Source organism: Tachyglossus aculeatus, chromosome 21 (assembly GCF_015852505.1).
Source record: "Tachyglossus aculeatus isolate mTacAcu1 chromosome 21, mTacAcu1.pri, whole genome shotgun sequence".
In the NCBI taxonomy this organism is placed as follows: Eukaryota; Metazoa; Chordata; class Mammalia; order Monotremata; family Tachyglossidae; genus Tachyglossus; species Tachyglossus aculeatus.
The window spans coordinates 2,529,536-2,553,036 of record NC_052086.1 but is presented as its reverse complement, the minus strand read 5'-3'; the positions used below and the strand labels follow the sequence as shown (position 1 = coordinate 2,553,036).

The window sequence follows — 23,501 nt, the reverse complement described above, 5'->3', positions numbered from 1 at the left end:
ATATTAACAGAATAAAATAAATAGAATGGTAAATATGTACAAGTAGAGTAATAAATCTGTACATGAAGGGAGCCAATCCAAGCGCAAGGGCGACGCAGAAGGGAGTGGGAGAAGAGGAAATGAGGGCTTACGGGGAAGGCTTCTTGGAGGAGACGGGCCTTCAATAAGGCCCTGAAGAGGGGGAGAGTCGTCATCCGTCGGACGTGGAGGGGGCGGAGGCCGTTGCAGGCAAGAGGACGAGATGGAGGGACAAGGGAGTAAGTTGGCGTCAGAGGAGCCAAGTGTGCGGGCTGGGTTTTAGCAGGAAAGCAGCGAGGTGAGGTAGGAGAGTGTTTTAATGCCGATGGTGAGGAGTTTCTGTTTGATGCGGAGGTGGGTGGCTAACCTGTAGAGGGTCTTGAGTGGGGAAATGAGGAGGAAAGGAGGGGAAGCGGAGTGGGCGGGAGGGGGGGTGGGTTATGCGTGCCAGCAGCAGCTCTGGGGCCGCAGGGAGATTTGGTTTTGCCCTGCTCGAGGGGGAGGAGGAGGAAGGAGGACGACCTTCTTGGCTCCTTGCAGCTCTGCATGCGGCATCGCCGCAGCTTGTGCTCGCTTTGGGAGCAGCCCGTCCCTGGCGCGCTCCCGTGCTTGGTGTCTGTGACTCGTCTCTGTCTTTGTCTCCCTGGCGTGTCTCCCCGCCAGGGCTGTCCCCCTTCCAGGGGCGAAGCCGTGGCTCCTGGGGAGGCCTGCTGCTCCCCCGACCCGCCGCCTCACGCCCTCATCCCCCGTCTGTTCTCTCCTCTCCCCGTCCAGCTGTCCCTCAAGTGCCGCGCCCCAGAGGTGTGCCCCCACGTCTACCAAGCCTACGAGACCATCCTCAAGAACTGAAGGCCTCCCGCCAGCCTCGGCCAAAGCCGGGGGGGGGCGGGAGGGGCGGCCTGACACTCTCCTCCCACCCCCGAGCTCTGCCGGGAAGGGGTTTGGATTGGGGCAGGGGGTGGGAGGAGCCCCTCGCCCCGTCTCCCTGCACCTTGCAGTGGACCCGCCAGAGCAGAATGAGGGCCGGGAAGCCCCTGCGGCCTTTCCCCTCCACCCGCGCGTCGCTCCCCTGCTCCGCAGCTATTCCCCTGCCCCCGCGCCGGGCCTTCCCCGGAGCCCGGCCGTCCAGGGCGAGCGCGTGGCCTCCCCGCAGCTGTGAAGCCCACTTTCCCCATCGCCCCCTCCCTCTTGGCAGCCGGCCAGCGCGGCCGGGCCCGGCCCACGGGGTGGGCTCGCGGTCAGTCGCGGGACCCGCGGGAAGCACGCACGGGCGCGCGTGATTGTGTGGGTGTGCGTGCTTTTTGGACAGATCCCTCCTCCTCCTCCTCCTCCTCCTCGCCCCTGACTCTGGAGGGCGGGAGCTTCGGCCCCGGCTCTTTCTGCTTCGCAGCCCAGGCCGGGGTGGGTCCGTCCGAGCCAGGACTCCCTCCTCTCCCGGCCCTCGCTCGCTCCCCTCCCCACGTCCACTACGGTGCCACGGGGAGGGGGACCGCGCGTCCCTCCGTTCCCTGGCTTGGCTCGTTCTCTGCCGCCCGCTCGGCCCGGGCCCGGCGAGGGGCAGTTGGAGGCCCGTGCTGTCTTTCGATGTCCGTCCGCTACGACGCCTGTTTGTCGGACCCAGACTCCGACTGTGCAACCGCCGACCATTGAGCTTTTCTCTCGGTTCCCGCTGGTTAATAATAAAGAACGTTATTTCATGCAGCAATCCGTGACACTAATTTTTTTCTTCCCCCTCCGACCCCCAAAAACGTACCCTCCGGGGCAGAGGTCGGCGGGAGTTGCAGCCCCTGGAAGTCAGTTTATCTTTATGTCAATAGAAGAGTAAATAGATACTGTCTACTCCTGTTTTCAAGGAAGAGAAAAGGAAATAAAGGTGACGTCTTGCCTCAACAACGCTGTCTTTGGAGAGGTCTGTGGGCGATCACGGGTCACTCAGGTTTGCTTTTAGACTGTGAGCCCACTGTTGGGTAGGGACTGTCTCTATATGTTGCCAACTTGTACTTCCCAAGCGCTTAGTACAGTGCTCTGCACACAGTAAGCGCTCAATAAATACAATTGATTGATTGATTGATTGATTGATTCGCTCTCCTGCGAACGCAGGAATCCCGAGGAACAGGGATCTGCTCGAAGTGGAGAGGCAAGGCTCCGGCCTTCTGGTCCCAGTGAGAATTCGTCAATCGGTAGTATTTACTGAGCGCTCACTGGGGGTAGCACACGGTACTAAGTGCCCGGGAGAGTTGGTAGACACGTTCCCTGTCCGCAGCGAGAGTACAGTCTAGAGGAAGTGGCCAGGTAAGGGGTGGTTTCAGCCATGAATGCTGCTAGCCCTTGTGGCTCTCCTACTCAGGACTGACTTCTGGGCTGGGACATCTGGGGATTATGCAGTAGCCCCAGCTCCTTAGTGGTCGCCAAAAAGGGGCACAGCCCAAAGCGAGCTGGTGGGGACGGGCAGAGATCCGCTCGAGGCAGAGAGGGGGGTCACAGTCCTGGCCTTCTGGTCGATCCAGCACTGCAACCCCGTAAGCGTGAAATAAACGCGCCGGCGGATCGGGCCAGAAGGAATCGTCTCCCCTAAAAAATGGGGTCGCGGAGGTTTCCTTCCCCCCACACCGTGTGGGGCCGGAGAGGACAGAGCCGCGGAGGGTGCTGGGCCAGTTTGAAAATGCGCCATTCCCTCCGGGATTCCTTAGCAGAGCTCCAGAACCCGTCGAGTTTGGGATCGGATACAGGCTGCAGCTGGAGACAGCGGGGTAAGCGGATTTTCCCCTCCATTTTTTTTTTTAATGATATTTGTTAAGCATTTACTATGTGCCGGGCACTGTATTAAGCACTCGGGAAGATACTCAGTTTGGACACAGTCCCTGTCCCGCATAAGGCTCACAGTCTTAATCCCCGTTTTACAAAAGAGGTAACTGAGGCACAGAGAAGTGACCGAGGTCACACAGCAGATAAGGGGGGGAGGCGGAATTAGAAGCTGGATTAGAACCCAGGCCCGGGTTCTTTCAGGTCACGCTGCCCTGGAGTCCGAGGTTGGGTATGTGGAAGAGGAGATCGGCCATCTGCCCCGCCGGCACCAGGCCTGAGTGCCCACAGCCCCTTTCACCCATCCCACTGCGGGCACGGCCATGGGGATTGGTCATCGCCCAGGTTTCCCGCTGCCAGCCCTCATCCCCGACGGCCGAATCCCGCTGGGAGAACCTCCAGACTCCGGAGAAAGCCCCAGGAAATTTAGCAATTATAACAGAAGCAAGCGTGGCCTAATGGAAAGAGCCCAGGCCTGGGAGTAAGAGGACCTGAGTTCTAATGCCGGCTCCACCACTTGTCTGCTGGGGTGACCTTGGGTACGTCACTTCACTTCTCTGTGCCTCAGTTAATTCATCAGGGCTTAGACGGGAAAGGCCTGTCGTAGGAGATGTGATTTTACTAAAGCTTTGAAGGTGGGGAGAGTGGTGGTCCTTTGTATATGAAAGGGGAGTGGATTGCAGGCAAGAGGAGTGAAATGTGGACGCTGAGTTCAATCAGTCGTATTTATTGATTGGTTACTGTGTGCAGAGCATTGTACTAAGCGTTTGGTAGAGAACAATGTAACACAGTTAGTAGACACGCTTCCTGAGTTTACAGTCTAGAGGGGGAGATGGACATAAATATAAATAAATTATGGATATGGATGTAAGTGCTCTGTGAGGCTGAGGTAGGGGGCGAATAAAGGGAGCAAATCCAAGTGCAAGAGTGGCGCAGAAGGGAGTGGGAGAACAGGAAAGGAGGATTTAAGGAAGGCCTTTTGGAGGAAATGGGTTGTAGGAAATAAGCCAGGTTAAATAAGCTTAGCGCAGTGCTTATCTGGAGGAGCGCACTGTGGTCAGGAGCGCACAGCGGCTAACGAGCACACCAAGAAGCCCTGAGGCAAGTGAGAGATAATCAGGTCGATCAAAGCCGCTGTCCCTCTGGGGGATTCACACTCTAAGATGGAGAGTGGATACTTTATCATCCCCGTTTTACAGGTGAAGAAACTGAGCCCCAGAGACGTCAGGCGAGTTGGCCACGATTAGGGCCGCGATCTCAGGACTCCCAGTCGTGGGCTCCTATTAAGCGTCCCCGACGGGTGGCAGTGCGGTCCAGTGGAAAGAGCACGGGCTTGCAATCATGCCTCTTATTCATTCATTCATTCAATCGTACTTATTGAGCGCTTACCGTGTGCCCTACCCAACAATGGGCTCACAGTCTGTGCTCGCCCAGTTCGGCTCCCAGTAAACACTACTGGCTGGTGGACCCTGAGGTGGGGGAAGTTGTGGGGGGGGGCGTTAGGGGACACAGTCTCCCCCTCCCCCTGAGTGCTGACAGACGGAGATGCCCAATTCCAGGTGGACGTGGCAGTCCGGAATTTCGAGCCCGGGTTGGTGGTCGCCGGGATGGGCCGGGATCGGCGCGCTAACACCAGAGGCGAGTTCTGTTTTTAAGGCTCAGTTTTATTCCTTTCGAGAAGCCAGTCGCCGGCTCACGAAGGGTTGACGCATGTCGGGCGCCCGGTAGCCACTTCCTCCCCCCATCCCTCCCTCCCGACACCCCCACTTTCCCCCTCCCAGGCTCTTGGGCCCATTTGGGGCAGAAATCAGGGGTCTCAACCCACAACCTGTCCAGTTCACTCCCGCCCCTGGCCCAGGGGCAGGGATTCGGCAGAGATGCCACGACCTCTGTCCTCCTCGGGGCTCTTCGGGTCCCGGCCGGTCCAGGTCAAGGGCCGGGGGGCGGGGGGCCCAGGCCCCGGGGCACGAGGCCGCCGCCCTCTCCCAGCCGCTGGGCTCTGGCCTCCGTGGTCACCAGCGCCTCGTCCCCCACCTGTCCCCCGACGAGCAGCGAGACGGCTCCCTCCACGCGGCCGGTAGCCGCCAGGGCCACCACGGCCCGCTCCGTGGGGAAGCCCATGCGCTCCAGCTGTTGCAGCCTGTGAGGATGGGGGAGGGGGCAGAGTGGATCCTATTTATTGAGCGCTTTTTGTGTGCAGAGCACTATGCTAAGCGCTTGGGAGAGCACACTACGACAATTAACAGACCAAGAGCTTTCCACCAAGAGCCGCACATAGCTACCCTCCCGCCCTGAGGCCACTCACCCCCGCCTCCCCCAATCCCCCCAACCCCCCACCCAGAGGGTGCACCTCCATCATTCACCACCACCAGTGTGTCCGTCTCCATAATAATAATAATAATAACGATGGCATTTATTAAGCGCTTATTATGTGCAAAGCACTGTTCCATCATCCACCCCACCCAGGGTGCCCACCTCCACCATTCACTCCCCACAGAATGCCCATCTCCATGCACCCCACCTCCATCCTTCACCTCCCCCCGGAATACCCACCTCCTTCTGTTCCCTAAATCCCCTTCCAAAGAAACCCCCCAAGTCCCAGCTTTTCCTATTCCTTCCTATTAATCAATCCATCAATCGTATTTATTGAGCGCTTACTGTGTGCAGAGCACTGTACCCAGGATAGGTTCCTATCCATCCTGGGGCACTGTCCCTTCCCACCCCAGCCCCGGGCACCCAGATGTGACCCTGAGATTCATTCATTCATTCATTCAATCGTATTTATTGAGCGCTTACTGTGTGCAGAGCACTGTACTGAGCGCTTGGGAAGTCCAAGTTGGCAACATAAAGAGACGGTCCCTACCCGACAGCGGGCTCACAGTCTAGCAGGGGAAGACAGACAACAAAACAAGACATAGTAAAAAAAAAAATAGAATAGTAAATACATACAAGTAAAATAGAGTAATAAATATGTACAAACATATATTCATTCATTCATTCATTCCATCGTATTTATTGAGCGCTTACTGTGTGCACAGCACTATACTAAGCGCTTGGGAAGTACAAGTTGGCAACATAAAGAGACGGTCCCTACCCGACAGCAGGCTCACAGTCTAGCAGGGGGAGACAGACAACAAAACATGACATAGTAACAAAATAAAATAGAATAGTAAATACATACAAGTAAAATAGAGTAATCAATATGTACAAACATTCATTCATTCATTCAATCGCATTTATTGAGCGCGTACTGTGTGCAGAGCACGGTCCTAAGCGCTTGGGAAGTCCAAGTTGGCAACATATAGAGACAGTCCCTACCCGCAGGTGCTGTGGTTCTCTGGGCCTCAGTTACCTCCTCTGTAAAATGGGGATGAGAGGGTGAGCCCTCTGTGGGACAGAGAATCAATCAATCGTATTTATTGAGCGCTTACTGTGTGCAGAGCACTGTACTAAGCGCTTGGGAAGTACAAGTTGGCAACATATAGAGACGTTTCTGGACTAGTCGCTGCCAATTATCCGGGCTAAGAGGAGGGGAAAATGCTAACGCTACGATAGAGATGCCTCACTGCTAAGCCCCTAACTTCCCCAGGTTCCCCACGCTATGCCCCCACTGTCACCAATCAATCAATCATATTTATTGAGCGCTTACTGTGTGCGGAGCACTGTACTAAGCGCTTGGGAAGTACAAGTTGGCAACATATAGAGACGTTTCTGGACTAGTCGCTGCCAATTATCCGCAGCGTGGCTCAGTGGAAAAGAGCACGGGTTTTGGAGTCAGAGGTCATGGGTTCAAATCCCAGCTCCGCCAATTGTCAGCTGTGTGACTTCGGGCAAGTCACTTCACTTCTCTGGGCCTCAGTTCCCTCATCTGTAAAATGGGGATTAAGACTGTGAGCCCCCTTTGGGACAATCTGATCACCTTGTAACCTCCCCAGCGCTTAGAACAGTGCTTTGCACATAGTAAGCGCTTAATAAATACCATCATTATTATTATTATTATTATTATCTGGGCTAAGAGGAGGGGAAAATGCTAACGCTACGATAGACGCCTCACCGCTAAGCCCCTAACTTCCCCAGGTTCCCCACGCTATCAATCAATCGTATTTATTGAGCACTTACTGTGTGCAGAGCACTGTCCTAAGCGCTTGGGAAGTCCAAGTTGGCAACATCTAGAGACGGTCCCTACCCAACAGCGGGCTCCCAGTCCCCCCCCTCAGGTTCCTCCTTACCGCAGGGAGGACACGGAGGACTTGGGAAGGCGCAGCTCCTCACCGGGCCCCGGGGGCCCCGGCTCCAGCAGGGAGGCCTCGATCCCGGCCTGCAGCAGTCGCTCATCCAGGGCCTCCGCCAGTAGCCACGGAGTCGGCAGGGATTGGGGGTTGCCCGGGGCGGGGGGTGGCCAAAAAAGAGCTGGGGCCCCGGGCCACGAGGGCCCACCTGCCAGGGCTGGGGGCCGCGGCGGGCCAGAGCCGAGGATTCGGGGAGGGTTCGGGGGGATGACTGGAGTTGGAGATCTGGACAGTTGGCGGTGGTGGCAGCAACGCGGTGGGTGGAAAAAGAAAGGACAGAAATAATGGTAATACTGGTATTTGTTAATCATCATCATCATCATCATCATCATCAATCGTATTTATTGAGCGCTTACTATGTGCAGAGCACTGTACTAAGCGCTTGGGAAGTCCAAGTTGGCAACATCTAGAGACGGTCCCTACCCAACAGTGGGCTCACAGTCTAAAAGGGGGAGACAGAGAACAAAACCAAACATACTAACAAAATAAAATAAATAGAATAGATAGGTACAAATAAAATAAATAGAGTAATAAATCTGTACAAACATATATACATATATACAGGTGCTGTGGGGAAGGGAAGGAGGTAAGATGGGGGGTTGGAGAGGGGGACGGGGGGGAGAGGAAGGAAGGGGCTCAGTGTGGGAAGGCCTCCTGGAGGAGGTGAGCTCTTAGTAGGGCCTTGAAGGGAGGAAGAGAGCGAGCTTGGCGGAGGGGCAGAGGGATTGGGGGCATTCCAGGCCCGGGGGATGATGTGGTCTGGGGGTCGATGGCGGGACAGGCGAGAAGGAGGTACAGGGAGGAGATCAGCGGTGGAGGAGCGGAGGGTGCGGGCTGGGCTGGAGAAGGACAGAAGGGAGGTGAGGTAGGAGGGGGCGAGGGGATGGATGGACAGCCTTGAAGCCCAGGGTGAGGAGTTTCTGCCTGATGCGCAGATTGATTGGTAGCCACTGGAGATTTTTGAGGATAATAATAACAATGATGGCATTTATTAAGCGCTTACTATGTGCAAAGCACTGTTTTAAGCGCTGGGGGGGTTACAAGGCGATCAGGTTGCCCCCCGCGGGGCTCACAGATAAGTGCTTACTGTTGGGTAGGGACCGTTATTGCAGTGTCTGGCACAAAGGAAACGCTTAACAAATACCACAGTTATTATTACTATTAAAGGAGAACCCGGAGATGCCTCGGAGGGGCCGCTTCACCGCCTTGGCCTTGGGGGAGGATGGAAGGGCTAGGACGCTCACCTGGTCCTGGCTGGATGGGCGATGGGTAGGACCCCCGCTTGGCCCGGGGCGGGGATAAAGCGGACTAGCCAGTGGCCCTTCAGGGCCCTGCACATCGCGCTGTCCTGCCATTGCCGTAACCGCCGCTCAGACAGCTCCAGACACCGCAACTTCCCCGACGAAGCTGTCCCCCGGAGCCGCGGCGGGAAGGGAGGGGAGTCAAGGAAAAAGCCTTGCCCGCTTCTTCCCCGAAGGACGGTACTGTGGTGTTGGTGGGGCGCTTACTATGTGCCGGGCACTGGGGTGGATACAAGGTAATCAATCAATCAATCGTATTTATTGAGCGCTTACTATGTGCAGAGCACTGTACTAAGCGCTTGGGAAGTACAAATTGGCATCACATAGAGACAGTCCCTACCCAACAGTGGGCTCACAGTCTAAAAGGGGGAGACAGAGAACAGAACCAAACATACCAACAAAATAAAATAAGTAGGATAGAAATGTACAAGTAAAATAAATAAATAAATAAATAGAGTAATAAATATGTACAACCATATATACATATATACAGGTGCTGTGGGGAAGGGAAGGAGGTAAGACGGGGGGGTGGAGAGGGGGACGAGGGGGAGAGGAAAGAAGGGGCTCAGTCTGGGAAGGCCTCTGATACAAGGTAATCGGGTTGGACACAGTCCCTGTCCCACACAGGGCTCACACTCTTCATAATAATAATAATAATATTGACGGCATTTATTAAGCGCTTACTATGTGCAAAGCACTGTTCTAAGCGCTGGGGAAATTACATAATAATTATGCTATTTGTTAAGCACTTACTATGTGCCAGGCACTATACTAAGCACTGGGGTGGATATGAGCAAATCAGGCTGGACACAGTCCCCGTCCCGCATTAGTCTTCTAGACTGTGAGCCCGCTGTTGGGTAGGGACTGTCTCTATGTGTTGCCGACTTGTACTTCCCAAGCGCTTAGTACAGTGCTCTGCACACAGTAAGCACTCGATCAATCAATCTATCAATCAATCGTATTTATTGAGCACTTACTGTGTGCAGAGCACTGGACTAAGCGCTTGGGAAGTACAAGTCGGCAACGTGGAGAGACGGTCCCGACCCAACAGTGGGCTCACAGTCTAGAAGGGGGAGACAGAGAACAAAACAAAGCATATTCACAAAATAAAATAAATAGAATAGATATGTACAAGTAAAATAAATAGAGTAATAAATAAATAAATAATAATAAATAAATAATAAACAAATAAATAGAGTAATAAATACGTACAAATGTATATACATATGTACAGGTGATACAGGTGCTGTGGGGAAGGGAAGGAGGTAAGGTTGGGGGGATGGAGAGGGGGAGGAGAGGGAGAGGAAGGAGGGGGCTCAGTCTGGGAAGGCCTCCTGGAGGAGGTGAGGTCTCCTTGAAGAGAGATGGCCATCATTAGGCCATCATCATCATAATTAATGCCATCATTGATTAATAATAATAATAATAATGGTATTTGTTCATCAATCAATCAATCGTATTTATTGAGCGCTTACTATGTGCAGAGCACTGTACTAAGCACTTGAGAAGTACAAATTGGCAACACATAGAGACAGTCCCTACCCAACAGTGGGCTCACAGTCTAAAAGGGGGAGACAGAGAACAGAACCAAACATACCAACAAAATAAAATAAATAGGATAGAAATGTACAAGTAAAATAAATAAATAAATAAATAGAGTAATAAATATGTACAACCATATATACCTATATACAGGTGCTGTGGGGAAGGGAAGGAGGTAAGAAGGGGGGATGGAGAGGGAGACGAGGGGGAGAGGAAGGAAGTGGCTCAGTCTGGGAAGGCCTCCTGGAGGAGGTGAGCTCTCAGCAGGGCCTTGAAGGGAGGAAGAGAGCTAGCTCTCTTAAGCGCTTACTGTTAAGCGCTTACTACGTGCCAAGCACTTTTTTAAGCACTGGAGGGGGGATACAAGGTAATCAGGTTGTCCCACAGGGGGCTCACGGTCTTCATCCCCGTTTTACAGATGAGGTAACTGAGGCCCAGAGAAGTGAAGTGACTTGCCCAGCTGACAATCAATCAATCAATTGTATTTATTGAGCGCTTACTGTGCGCAGAGCACTGTACAAAGCGCTTGGGAAGTCCAAGTTGGCAACATAGAGAGACGGTCCCTACCCAACAGTGGGCTCACAGTCTAAAGTCACAGTCACGGTCTTTGGGGATGAAGACTGTGAGCCCCCCGTGGGCCAACCTGATCACCTTGTAAATTCCCCAGCGCTTAGAACAGTGCTCTGCACATAGTAAGCGCTTAATAAATGCCATCATTATCATTAAAAGTGGCAAGCGGCGGAGCCGGGATTAGAAGCCGAGACGGCCGACTCCCGAGCCCGGGGTCTTACCACTGAGCTTACAGGTCCCATCATGATTATGACAAGGTGCCCCCTGACTTCCAAAACCAATGCCCGCCCCGGTCGGGGGTCCCCAAGTCCCTCGGCCCCCTCGGTGTGAGAGAAAGGATACAGAGCAGGCCCCAGAGCAGAGCGCAGAGGTGGAGGAGGAGCGGGGAATCCTCCTCCTGGCCGAGCAGGCGGCCCAGGCCGAGCAGCAGCAGGCAGGCCGGGGCCACCTTGGCCAGCTGGCCCGGTCCCCTGGGCCGCGATGCCAGCAGGGCCAGGTGGACCGGGGTGTAGCCGCAGGCGCTGCCCGCCCCGGGCGCCCCCAGCCCGGCCAGGAGCGCGTAGAGGAGGCCGCTGCCCGCGCTGCTGAGGACCGAGGCCCACGCGTAGCCCAGGGTGCCCAGGCGGCTCTCCTCCTGCCAGCCCAGGGTGGGGCAGAGCGCCAGGCTGAGGAGCAGGCCCGGCAAGGCCGTGTGGCCCAGGGGGAAGCTCAGCAGCCGGTACACTGGGAGAGAAGGCACCAAAGGACGTTACAGGTCAGCTCGCTGAGGCCCAGCAGCACCTCTCTATATGTATATGTTCATTCTCAGTCTCTTTTGCAGGCTCCTCCTCCCCCTCCCATCCCCCAAGGTTCAGTGCTTGGTCCCCTTCTGTTCTCCATCTACACGCACTCCCTTGGTGACCTCATTCGCTCCCACGGCTTCAACTATCATCTCTACGCTGATGACACCCAGATCTACGTCTCTGCCCCTGCTCTCTCCCCCTCTCTCCAGGCTCGCATCTCCTCCTGCCTTCGGGACATCTCCATCTGGATGTCTGCCCGCCACCTAAAGCTCAACATGTCGAAGACTGAGCTCCTTGTCTTCCCTCCCAAACCTTGCCCTCTCCCTGACTTTCCCATCTCTGTGGACGGCACTACCATCCTTCCCGTCTCACGAGCCCGCAACCTTGGTGTCATCCTCGACTCCGCTCTCTCATTCACCCCTCACATCCAAGCCGTCACCAAAACCTGCCGGTCTCAGCTCCGCAACATTGCCAAGATCCGCCCTTTCCTCTCCATCCAAACTGCTACCCTGCTCGTTCAAGCTCTCATCCTATCCTGTCTGGACTACTGCATCAGCCTTCTCTCTGATCTCCCATCCTCGTGTCTCTCCCCACTTCAATCCACACTTCATGCTGCTGCTCGGATTGTCTTTGTCCAGAAACGCTCTGGGCATGTTACTCCCCTCCTCAAAAATCTCCAGTGGCTACCAATCAATCTGCGCATCAGGCAGAAACTCCTCACCCTGGGCTTCAAGGCTGTCCATCCATCCCCTCGCCCCCTCCTACCTCACCTCCCTTCTCTCCTTCTCCAGCCCAGCCCGCACCCTCCACTCCTCCGCTGCTAATCTCCTCACCGTACCTCCTTCTTGCCTGCCCCGCCATCGACCCCCGGCCCACGTCCTCCCCCGGGCCTGGAATGCCCTCCCTCTGCCCATCCGCCAAACTGTCTCTCTTCCTCCCTTCAAGGCCCTACTGAGAGCTCACCTCCTCCAGGAGGCCTTCCCAGACTGAGCCCCTTCCTTCCTCTCCCCCTCGTCCCCCTCTCCATCCGCCCCATCTTACCTCCTTCCCTTCCCCACAGCACCTGTATATATGTATATATGTTTGAACATATTTATTACTCTATTTATTTATTTATTTATTTTACTTGTACATATCTATTCTATTCTATTTTATTTTGTTAGTATGTTTGGTTTTGTTCTCTGTCTCCCCCTTTTAGACTGTGAGCCCACTGTTGGGTAGGGACTGTCTCTATATGTTGCCAATTTGTACTTCCCAAGCGCTTAGTCCAGTGCTCTGCACACAGTAAGCACTCAATAAATACGATTGATGAAGATGATGATGACTAAGCGCTTGGGAAGTCCAAGTTGGCAACATCTAGAGACAGTCCCTACCCAACAGTGGGCTCACGGTCTAGAAGGGGGAGACAGAGAATAAAACAAAACATATTAACAAGATAAAATAATTAGAATAAATATGTACAAATAAAATAGAGTAATAAATCCGTACAAACATATATACAGGTGCTGTGGGGAGGGGAAGGAGGTAAGGCGGGGGGGATGGGAAGGGGGAGAGGAAGGAGGGGGTATAGCCCTTGCCAACTTGTGCTTCCCAAGCGCTTAGTACAGTGCTCTGCACACAGTAAGCATTGAATACGATTGAATGAATGAATGAATGAAATGAATGAATGAAGTGACTTGCCAAGGACATACAGCAGATGTGCAGCGGAGTCAGGATTAGAACCCACATCTTGTGGCTCCCAGGCCCATGCTCTATCCCCTAATCCATGTGCTTCTCAATGATAATTATATTAGTAGTATTATTAATTCATAATCAGTCTGGGAGAGGGCAGATTGTAAGCTCGTCTTTAGACTGTAAGCTCGCTGTGGGCAGGGAATGGGTCTGTTCTGTTTCGTTTTGTTTTTTTGATGGCATTTATTAAGCACTTACTATGTGCAAAGCACTGGAAAGGTTAAAAGGTGATCAGGTTGTCCCACAGGGGGCTCACAGTCTTAATCCCCATTTTCCAGATGAGGTAACTGAGGCACAGAGAAGTGACTTGCCCAAAGTCACACAGCTGACAATTGGCAGAGCCAGGATTTGAATAGTAATGATGGTATTTATTAAGCGCTTACTATGTGCAAAGCACTGTTCTAAGCGCTGGGGGATACAAGGTAATCAGGTTGTCCCACAGGGGACTCACAGTCTTAATCCCCATTTTACAGATGAGGGAACTGAGGCATGGAGAAGTGAAGTGACTTGCCCAAAGTCACCCAGCTTTCAACTGGCAGAGCTGGGATTTGAACCCATGACCTCTGGCTCCACATTCATTCATTCAATCGTATTTATTGAGCGCTTACTGTGTGCAGAGCACCGTACTAAGCGCTTGGGAAGTCCAAGTTGGCAACATCTAGAGACGGTCCCTAACCCAACAGTGGGCTCACAGTCTAGGAGGGGGAGACAGAGAACAAAACAAAACCTATTAACAGAATAAAATAAATAGAATAAATATGTACAAGTAAAATAAATCAATAGAGTGATAGCTCCACAGCCCGTGATCTTTCCGTTGAGCCACGCTGCTTCTGTGTTGTATTTATTTATTTGTCTTACTTGTACATATCTATTCTATTTATTTTATTTTGTCAGTATGTTTGGTTTTGTTGTCTGTCTCCCCCTTCTAGACTGTGAGCCCGCTGTTGGGTAGGGACTGTCTCTGTGTGTTGCCGACTTGTACTTCCCAAGCGCTTAGTACAGTGCTCTGCACACAGTAAGCACTCAATATGATTGATTGATTGATTGATTGATTGTACTCTCCTGGGTGCTTAGTATAAGCGCTCAATAAATCAATATGTCGTATTTATTTAGCGCTTACTGTGTGCAGAGCACTGTACTAAGCACTTGGGAAGTCCAAGTTGGCAACATATAGAGACAGTCCCTACCCAACAGTGGGCTCACAGTCTAAAAGAATAAATATGATTGATTGATTGATTGATTGTACTCTCCCGGGCGCTTAGTACAGTGCTCCGCACACAGTCAGTGCTCAGTAAAAAGCACACACTGAACTGAATGCCCTCCCTCTGCCCATCCGCCAAGCTGGCTCTCTTCCTCCCTTCAAGGCCCTGCTGAGAGCTCGCCTCCTCCAGGAGGCCTTCCCAGACTGAGCCCCTTCCTTCCTCTCCCCCTCATCCCCCTCTCCATCCCCCCATCTTACCTCCTTCCCCTCCCCACAGCACCTGTATATATGTATATATCTTTGTACATATTTATTACTCTATTCTACTTGTACATGTCTATTCTATTTATTTTATTTTGTCAGTATGTTTGGTTTTGTTCTCTGTCTCCCCCTTCTAGACTGTGAGCCCACTGTTGGGTAGGGACTGTCTCTATATGTTGCCAACTTGGACTTCCCAAGCGCTTAGTACAGTGCTCTGCACATAGTAAGCGCTCAATAAATACGATTGATGATGATGATGAATGGCGAGGAGTCCTTTCCGCGCCCACCTACGTGAGACCACCCAACCTCCCACTGGTGGACCCCCGCCGGACAAAATCCCGTACCCTGCCAGTGTCCGAGGGTCAAGTCCAGGTTGAGTGCCAGGCTGTGGCCGGCCCCTGCCCACCACAGGCAGCTCAGCAGTAGCATCAGGGCCGACGAGGCCAGGGGGAGAGCGGGCAGTGCCAGGGCCGGTGCCCGCAAGACCCCCGACGGCATGGTGCCCACCACGGCCCCGCAGCTAGGACGAGGCCGGGCCCGCGGGGCGTCCCACGGAGAAAGCTGGGGGACCCGGCGGCAGCTAGCGAGAAAAGAAAAGCAAAGATCCGTGATCAATCAGGGCTACTTCTTGGGCGCTATTCATTCATTCATTCAATCGTATTTATTAACCTGATTCATTCCATCGTATTTATTGAGCGCTTACTCATCATCATCGTCATCAATCGTATTTACTGAGCGCTTACTGTGTGCAGAGCACTGGACTAAGCGCTTGGGAAGTCCAAGTTGGCACCATCGAGAGACAGTCCCTACCCAACAGTGGGCTCCCAGTCTAAAAGGGGGAGACAGGGAACAAAACCAAACATACTAACAAAATAAAATAAATAGAATAGATAGGTACAAGTAAAATAGAGTAATAAATATGTACAAACATCTATACATATATACAGGTGCTGTGGGGGAGGGAAGGAGGTAAGATGGGGGGATGGAGAGGGGGATGAGGGGGTGGAGAGGGGGACAAGGGGGCCCACTGAGCCACGCATTTATTAAGCGCTTACTATGTGCAAAGCACTGTGCTTAGCGCTGGTTTGGTTTGAGAAGCAGCGTGGCTCAGTGGAAAGAGCCCGGGCTTTGGAGGCAGTGGTCATGGGTTCAAATGCCGGCTCTGCCAATTGTCAGCTGTGTGACCTTGGGCAAGTCACTTCACTTCTCTGGGCCTCAGTTCCCTCATCTGTAAAATGGGGATGAAGACTGTGAGCCCCCCGTGGGACAACCTGATCACCTTGTAACCTCCCCAGCGCTTAGAACAGTGCTTTGCACATAGTAAGCGCTTAATAAATACCATTATTATTATTATTTGGGGAATTGCTATATGCCACACACTGTACTAAGCACTGAGGAAGATACAAGATCTTCAGGTCAGACAGAGTTCCAGCCTCACAGTCCAAGTAGGAGAGAGAGCAGGTATCAAAGCCCCATTTTTCAGATGAGGCCACTGAGGCACAGAGACGTTCGGTGGCAGGCCTGAGATCAGCCAGCGGGCGTGTGGGTGAGTGCTAATCCGGGAGCCGGAGACCACCCCCCTTTGCTGGACTGGCCCTGGGGTGGGGGCAGAGGGCCGGGGCGATGGCCCGATAATAATAATAATAATTATGGTATTTGTAAAGCGCTTACTATGTGCCAGGCACTGTACTAAGCGCTGGGCACTGCGATGGCCCGATGGGCAGTAGTCCAGTAGCCCCTGAAGCAATAATGGGGTTGAGACAGCCCAAGACACACAGTCCCCATCACTGCGTCCAGGGAGAAGGGCACTGAGCCTCCCCACTGCCGATGCCCCCACGCCCTCCCGCCCGCCCACCCTCCCCGGGGCAGGGGTCAAGTCTACACCGCTTTGGGGAATTCATTTCTTTCCCACTGCTTAGCATGGTGCCATGGGAACCTGTCGTGGGCAGGGATGGCCTCTCTTTGTTGCTGAATTGTACTTTCCAAGCGCTTAGTACAGTGCTCTGCACACAGTAAGCACTCAATAAATATGACTGACTGAATGAATGAATGTACATAGTAATCAATATGACTGCTCCTACTGCTCCCACCTCCTCCTCCCCCTCCCCATTCCTTCTCTCTCCCCATTCTTTTCCTCTTCTTCCCCCTCCTCCTCCTCTTCCTCCTTCTCCTTTCCCCTCCTTCTCCTTCTCTTCCCCCCTCCTCCTCTTCCACCTCCTCCTCCTCTTCCTCTCCCATTCCTTCCTTTTCTCCTCCTTCTCCTCTTCCTCCCCATTCCTTCTCCTTTTCTCCTCCCCCTCCTCTTCCTCCTCCTCTCCTCCCCCTCCTCCTCTTCCTCCCTCCTCCTCCTCCCTCTCTTTCCTCCTCCTCCTTCTCTTCCCCTTCTCCTCCTCCCTCTCTTTCCTCCTCCTTCTTCTCTTCCCCTTCTCCTCCTCCTCATTCTCTTCATCCCCACTTCTCCTTCTCTTCCCCCTCCTTCTCCTCTCCCTCCACACTCCTTCTCTTCCTCCCCTCTCCTTCTCCTCTTCCTCCACACTCCGCCTCTTCCTCCACACTCTCCCTCCTTCTCTTCCCCTTCTCCTCCTCTTCTCCCTCATCCTTCTCCTCTTCCTCCACCTCTTCCCCCCTCCTCCTTCTCTTCCCCCTTCTCCTCCTTCTCTTCCCCCTTTTCCTCCTCCTCCTCTTCCTCCACCTCTTCCCCCCTCCTCCTTCTCTTCCCCACTCCTCCTTCTCTTCCCCCTTCTCCTCCTCCTCCTCCTCTTCCTCCTCCTCTTCTTCCTCCACCTGTTCCCCACTCCTCCTTCTCTTTCCCCTTCTCCTCCTCTTCCCCCCTCCTCCTTTTCTTCCCCCTTCTCCTCCTCTTCCCCCCTCCTCCTTCTCTTCCCCTTCTCCTCCTCCTCCTCTTCCTCCACCTCTTCCCCCCTCCTCCTTCTCCTCCTCCTCCTCTTCCTCCACCTCTTCCCCCCTCCTCCTTCTCTTCCTCCCTCCTCCTTCTCTTCCCCCTTCTCCTCCTCTTCCCCCCCCTCCTTCTCTTCCCCCTTCTCCTCCTTCTCTTCCCCCTTTTCCTCCTCCTCCTCTTCCTCCTCCTCCTCTTCCTCCACCTCTTCCCCCCCCTCCTTCTCTTCCCCTTCCCCCCTCCTCCTTCTCTTCCCCCTTCTCCTCCTTCTCCTCTTCCCCGTTTTCCACCTCCTCCTCTTCCTCCACCTCTTCCCCCCTCCTCCTTCTCTTCCCCCTTCTCCTCCTCTTCCTCCCCACTCCTCCTTCTCCTCTTCCTCCTTCTCTTCCTCAGTCCCTCCTCCTGTCCCCCCTACCCCCTGCCCCTCCTACCCCCTGCCCCTCCCTCCGGCGGCGACCAGACCCACCAGCCATTTTGCCATGCTGCTCTGCGGGGTGGAGGAGGGAGGAGGAGGAGGAAGGGAGGGGAGGAGGAGGAAGGGAGGGGAGGAGGAGGAAGGGAGGGGAGGAGGAGGAAGGGAGGGGAGGAGGAGGAAGGGAGGGGAGGAGGGGGAGCCCGAGGGCGGGGCTGGAGGTTAGGGAGCGTCCATCAACTGTCCCCTCCCGGATCAGGAGGACCAGGAGGAGGAGGAGGAAGGTGGGTGGGCTTGGGGCCTGGTCTGCCCTTCTTCCAGTCTGTCCATCAGTCAGTCAGTCAGTCAATCGTATTTATTGAGCGCTCAGTAGGTGCAGAGCACTAAACTAAACGCTTGGGAAGAGAACAACGTACATGTTTACTTGGACATATTTACTACAAATGCCAATTATTATTATTATTATTATTCTGTTTATTTTGTCAACGATGTGTATATAGCTTTAATTCTATTTGTTCTGACGATTTTGACACCTGTCTCCATGTTGTCTTTTGTGGTCTGTTTCCCCCTTCTAGACTGTGACCCCTTTGTGGGGTAGGGACCGTCTCTATATCTTGTACTTCCCAAGCACTTAGTCCAGTGCTCCGCACACAGTAAGCGCTCAATAAATACGATTGAATTAATGAATGAATAACACAAATCAGTGACCATCCCCTGCGCCACCACGAGCTCACAGTCATTCAGTCCATTAGCCAGGGCTGTGTCCTGAGCGCCTGCTGGGGCCAGAGCACTGAACTAAGCGCTCCTGCAGCCTCCAAGTCAATAATACAAATCAGTGCCCATCCCCTGCTCCACCACCAGCTCACAGTCATTCAGTCCATCAGCCAGGGCTATGTCCTGAGCGCCTGCTGGGGCCAGAGCACTGGACTAATCGCTCCTGCAGCCTCCAAGTCAAAACACTCTATTATTAATGGAATTATTATTGACGAAACAGCGTGGCTTAGGGGAGAGCGCACAGGCCTGGGAAGCAGAGGACGTGAATTGCCGACTTGGATTTACCAAGTGCTTAGTACAGTGCTCTGCAAACAGTAAGCGCTCAATAATACGATTGAGTGAATGAATCATCCCCTTATAGACTGTAAGCCTGATGTGGGGAGGGGTTCTGTTGCTGAATTGTATTTTCCAAGCACCTAGTACAGTGCTCTGCACACAGTAAGCGCTCAATAAATACGACTGAATGAATGCACTGAGGTCACACAAGCCTCGGGCTTCAACTGGTTAATCAATCATTCATTCAATTATAATAATAATAATAGCATTTAATAAGCGTTTGCTGTGTACAAAGCACTGTTCTAAGCACTGGGGAGGTTACAAGGTAATCAGGTTGTCCCACTGGGGGCTCACAGTCTTCATTCCTATTTTACAGGTGAGGGAACTGAGGCCCAGAGAAGTGAAGTGACTTGCCCAAAGTCACGCAGCTGGCAATTGGCAGAGCCGGGATTTGAACCCCTGACCTCGGACTCCAAAGCCCGGGCTCTTTCCACTGAGCCACGCTGCTTCTCTATTGTATTTATTGAGTGCTTACTGTGTGCAGAGAGCACTGTTCTAAGCACTTGGATCAATCGATCTACGGGATTTATCGAGCCGTTATTAGGGTCGATACAAACTAATCGGGGTGGGACACAGGCCCTGTCCCACGTGGGGCTCACAGTCTTCAACCCCATTTTACAGGTGAGGAAACTGAGGCCCAGAGAAGTGAAGTAACTGACCCGATTTTGTGTATCCACCCCAGCGCTTAGTGCCTGGCACATAGTAAGCGCTTAACGAATACCATTATAATAATAATAATGATGGCATTTATTAAGCACTTACTATGTGCAAAGCACTGTTCTAAGCGCTGATAATAATAATTATTATTACTGATTGGTTCCAGGAGGTGGGATTTTAGAAGGGTTTGGAAGGTGGGGAGAACTGTGGCCTAGAAAATTTGGAGGGGTTTCAGGCAGGGGGTTGGGTTTGAATGAGTGAGAAAGAGGTGGGAAAGATGAGAAAAAGACCAAGGGTTGACCTATCTTATCTCCTACTTCATCATCATCATCATCAATCTTATTTATTGAGCGCTTACTGTGTGCAGAGCACTGTACTAAGCGCTTGGGAAGTCCAAATTGGCAACAGAGACAGTCCCTACCCAACAGTGGGCTCACAGTCTAAAAGGGGGAGACAGAGAACAAAGCCAAACCTACTAACAAAATAAAATAAATAGAATAGATATGTACAAGTAAATTAAATAAATAAATAAAAAATAGAGTAATAAATATGTACAAACATATATACAGGTGCTGTGGGGAGGGGAAACTTGTACTGCAAACCCCAAATGCACCGTGATTGTGTCCGACCTGATCTACCCCAGCGCTTAGAACAGTGCTTGACACAGAGTAAGCGCTTAGCAGATACCCTGATAATAATAACAGTAGTTTTAATTTAAGAGGAAAGACCTGGGGCGGGAGGGAAAAGGGTTGATGAGGAGGAAGGACAGAGCTGATGGAGAATATTCAAATCAATGGACGGGAGTTCTGCCAGATAGAGAAATGAGTGACCATGTATGTATTTTCAGAAGTGGAAATACATACCCTCGTCCCCTTCTCCATCTCCCCATCTTACCTCCTTCCCTTCCCCACAGCACCTGTATATATGGATATATGGTTGTACATATTTATTACTCTATTTATTTATTTATTTATTTATTTATTTTACTTGTACATTTCTATCCTATTTATTTTATTTTGTTGGTATGTTTGGTTTTGTTCTCTGTCTCCCCCTTTTAGACTGTGAGCCCACTGTTGGGTAGGGACTGTCTCTATGTGTTGCCAATTTGTACTTCCCAAGCGCTTAGTACAGTGCTCTGCACATAGTAAGCGCTCAATAAATACAATTGATTGATTGATTGATTGATAATAATAATAATGTTGGCATTTGTTAAGCCCTTACTATGTGCAAAGCACTGTTCTAAGCGCTGGGCACCGTTCTAAGTGCTGTATATATGTATATATGCTTGTACATATTTGTTACTCTATTACTCTATTTATTTTACTTGTACATATCTATTCTATTTATTTTGTTAGTATGTTTGCTTTTGTTCTCTGTCTCCTTCTTTTAGACTGTGAGCCCACTGTTGCATAGGGACTGTATATGTTGCCAATTTGTACTTCCCAAGCGCTTAGTACAGTGCTCTGCACATAGTAAGCGCTCAATAACTCCCAGATTGAGCCCCTTCTTTCCTCTCCCCCTCGTCCCCCTCTCCATCCCCCCGCCTTACCGCCTTCCCCTCCCCACAGCACCTGTATATATGTATATATGGTTGTACATATTTATTACTCTGTTCATTTATTTATTTATTTATTTATTTTACTTGTACATTTCTATCCTACTTATTTTATTTTGTTGGTATGTTTGGTTCTGTTCTCTGTCTCCCCCTTTTAGACTGTGAGCCCACTATCGGGTAGGGACTGTCTCTATGTGATGCCAATTTGTACTTCCCAAGCGCTTAGTACAGTGCTCTGCACATAGTAAGCGCTCAATAAATACGATTGATTGATTGATTGATTGATTGATTGATGATGATGATGATGATGTTGGGTAGGGACCGTCTCTATATGTTGCCAACTTGTACTTCCCAAGCGCTTAGTACAGTGCTCTGCACACAGTAAGCGCTCAATAAATATGATTGATAATGATGATGATGTTGCCAACTTGGACTTCCCAAGCGCTTAGTCCGGTGCTCTGCAGACAGTAAGCGCTCAATAAATACGATTGATGATGATGATGATGATAAGCGCTGGAGAGATGTGTTTGGAGCGATGTTTCCGGGAGGCGGTGTGGCCCCATCTGAATGAATTTAGGGGTTCAACCACAGTCACCTATCTGCAAATCCTTGGGCATACCACTTTAGAAGCATCTTCAAGTGTTTAGTACAGTGCTCGTCACACAGTAAATGCTCAGTACTTTTTCATGGTATTTTAAGTGCTATGTGCCAGGCACTGTATTAAGCACTGATACGTTAATCAAGTTGGATCCAATCCCCGCTGCACAAAAGGGCCCAACAGTCTATTTTGATAATGGTATCTGTTAAGCGCTTACTATGTGCCAGGCACTGTACTGAACACTGTGATAGATACAATCTAATAATAATAATAATGGCATTTATTAAGCCCTTACTATGTGCAAAGCACTGTTCTAAGCACTGGGGAGGTTACATACAAGGTGATCAGGTTGTCCCACGGGGGGCTCACTTAATCTCCCATTTTACAGATGAAGTAAATGAGGCCCAGAGAAGATAAGTGACTCGCCCAAAGTCACACAGCAGACAGTTGGCAGAGCCGGAAGCTAGTCAGGTTGGACACAGTCCATGTCCCACTTGGGGTTTACAGTCTTAATCCCCATTTTACAAATGAGGTAGCTGAGGCCCAGAGAATAATAATAATAATAATAATAATAATAATAATGGTATTTGTTAAGTGCTTACTATGTGCAAAGCACTGTTCTAAGCTCTGGGGAGATACAAGGTGATCAGGTTGTCCCACGTGGGGCTCACAGTCTTAATCCCCATTTTCCAGATGAGGGAACTGAGGCCGAGAGAAGTGAAGGGACTTGCCCAAAATCACACAGCTGACAATTGGCGGAGCCGGGATTTGAACCCATGACCTCTGACTCTCAAGCCCGGGCTCTTTCCACTGAGCCACGCTGCTTCTCTGAGATGTGAAGTGACCTGCCCCAAGTCACACAGCAGACAAGTGAGGCAGCTTGGTCTAGTGGTTAGACCCTGGGCCTAGGAGTCAGAAGGACCTGGGTTCTAATCCAGCTCCACCACTTGTCACCACTTGCCAGCGCTTAGAACTGTGCTTTGCACATAGTAAGCGCTTAATAAATGCTATCATTATTATTATTGTCAACTGTGTGACCTTGGGCAAACCATGTCACTTCTCTGTGCCTCAGTTCCTTCATCTGTAAAATGGGGATTAAGACTGTTAGTCCCACGTGGGACAACCTGATTACCTTGTGTCTACCCCAGCGCTTAGAACAGTGCTTGGCACATAGTAAGCGCTTAACAAATACCATCATTATCAGTGCTTAGAACAGTGCTTGGCACATAGGCCTTCCCAGACTGAGCCCCTTCCTTCCTCTCCCCCTCCTCCCCCTCGCCTTACCTCCTTCCCCTCCCCATAGCACCTGTACATACGTATATATGCTTGTACAGATTTATTACTCTACTTATTAATTTATTTTATTTGTACATATTTATTCTATTTATTTTATTTTGTTAATATGTTCTGTTTTGTTGTCTGCCTCCCCCTTCTAGACTGTGAGCCCGCTGTTGGGTAGGGACCGTCCCTAGATGTTGCCAACCTGTACTTCCCAAGCGCTTAGTCCAGTGCTCTGCACACAGTAAGCGCTCAATAAAACGATTGAATGAATGAATGAATAGTAAGCGCTTAACAAGTACCATTATTATTATTAATCCCCATTTTACAGTTGAGGGAATTGACAAGTGTCCAATTAAGTGCTCAATAAATGCGATTGAATGATTAAACGAGTGTATGTATATATCTATAACCCTATTTATTGATATTGACACCTCGACTTGTTTTACTGTCTGCCTCCCCCTTCTAGACCATAGGACCAGTGTGGGCAGGAATGAC

General features: G+C 51.5%; 2 protein-coding genes across 5 annotated transcripts in view; one reads left to right on the top strand and one right to left on the bottom strand.

The window, feature by feature from the left end:
• The window catches only part of AP1B1 (adaptor related protein complex 1 subunit beta 1), a 60,764-nt gene extending 59,041 nt beyond the window's left edge, over window positions 1-1,723 (top strand). For all 4 annotated transcript variants that reach the window (XM_038762370.1, XM_038762369.1, XM_038762366.1 and 1 more), the window contains one exon: window positions 793-1,723. In XM_038762370.1, coding sequence (XP_038618298.1) covers window positions 793-867 — 75 coding nt within the window. In that variant the 3' untranslated portion in view covers window positions 868-1,723. The remainder of the gene's footprint in view (window positions 1-792) is intronic.
• Window positions 1,724-4,588: 2,865 nt separating this feature from the next.
• Window positions 4,589-17,933, bottom strand: RHBDD3 (rhomboid domain containing 3). The gene is made up of 6 exons (XM_038762371.1): window positions 17,860-17,933; window positions 14,842-15,077; window positions 10,865-11,245; window positions 8,354-8,516; window positions 7,050-7,334; window positions 4,589-4,960 (listed from the first exon to the last, which is right to left on the bottom strand). Exons 2-6 carry the CDS (start codon window positions 14,993-14,995, stop codon window positions 4,750-4,752), a joined length of 1,194 nt encoding a protein of 397 aa, XP_038618299.1. The 5' UTR covers window positions 14,996-15,077; window positions 17,860-17,933; the 3' UTR covers window positions 4,589-4,749.
• Between the last annotated feature and the right edge of the window lie 5,568 nt (window positions 17,934-23,501).

Bases quoted from the DNA above. Each gene is read 5' to 3' on its own strand.
- RHBDD3 (XM_038762371.1), bottom strand. From the start codon at position 14,995: ATGCCGTCGGGGGTCTTGCGGGCACCGGCCCTGGCACTGCCCGCTCTC. The intron at 11,246-14,841 runs GTACGGGATTTT...CTTCTCTCCCAG, and splicing joins GACCCTCGGACACTGGCAGG to TGTACCGGCTGCTGAGCTTC. The intron at 7,335-8,353 runs GTGAGCGTCCTA...CCAACTGTCCAG, and splicing joins GCCCATCCAGCCAGGACCAG to ATCTCCAACTCCAGTCATCC.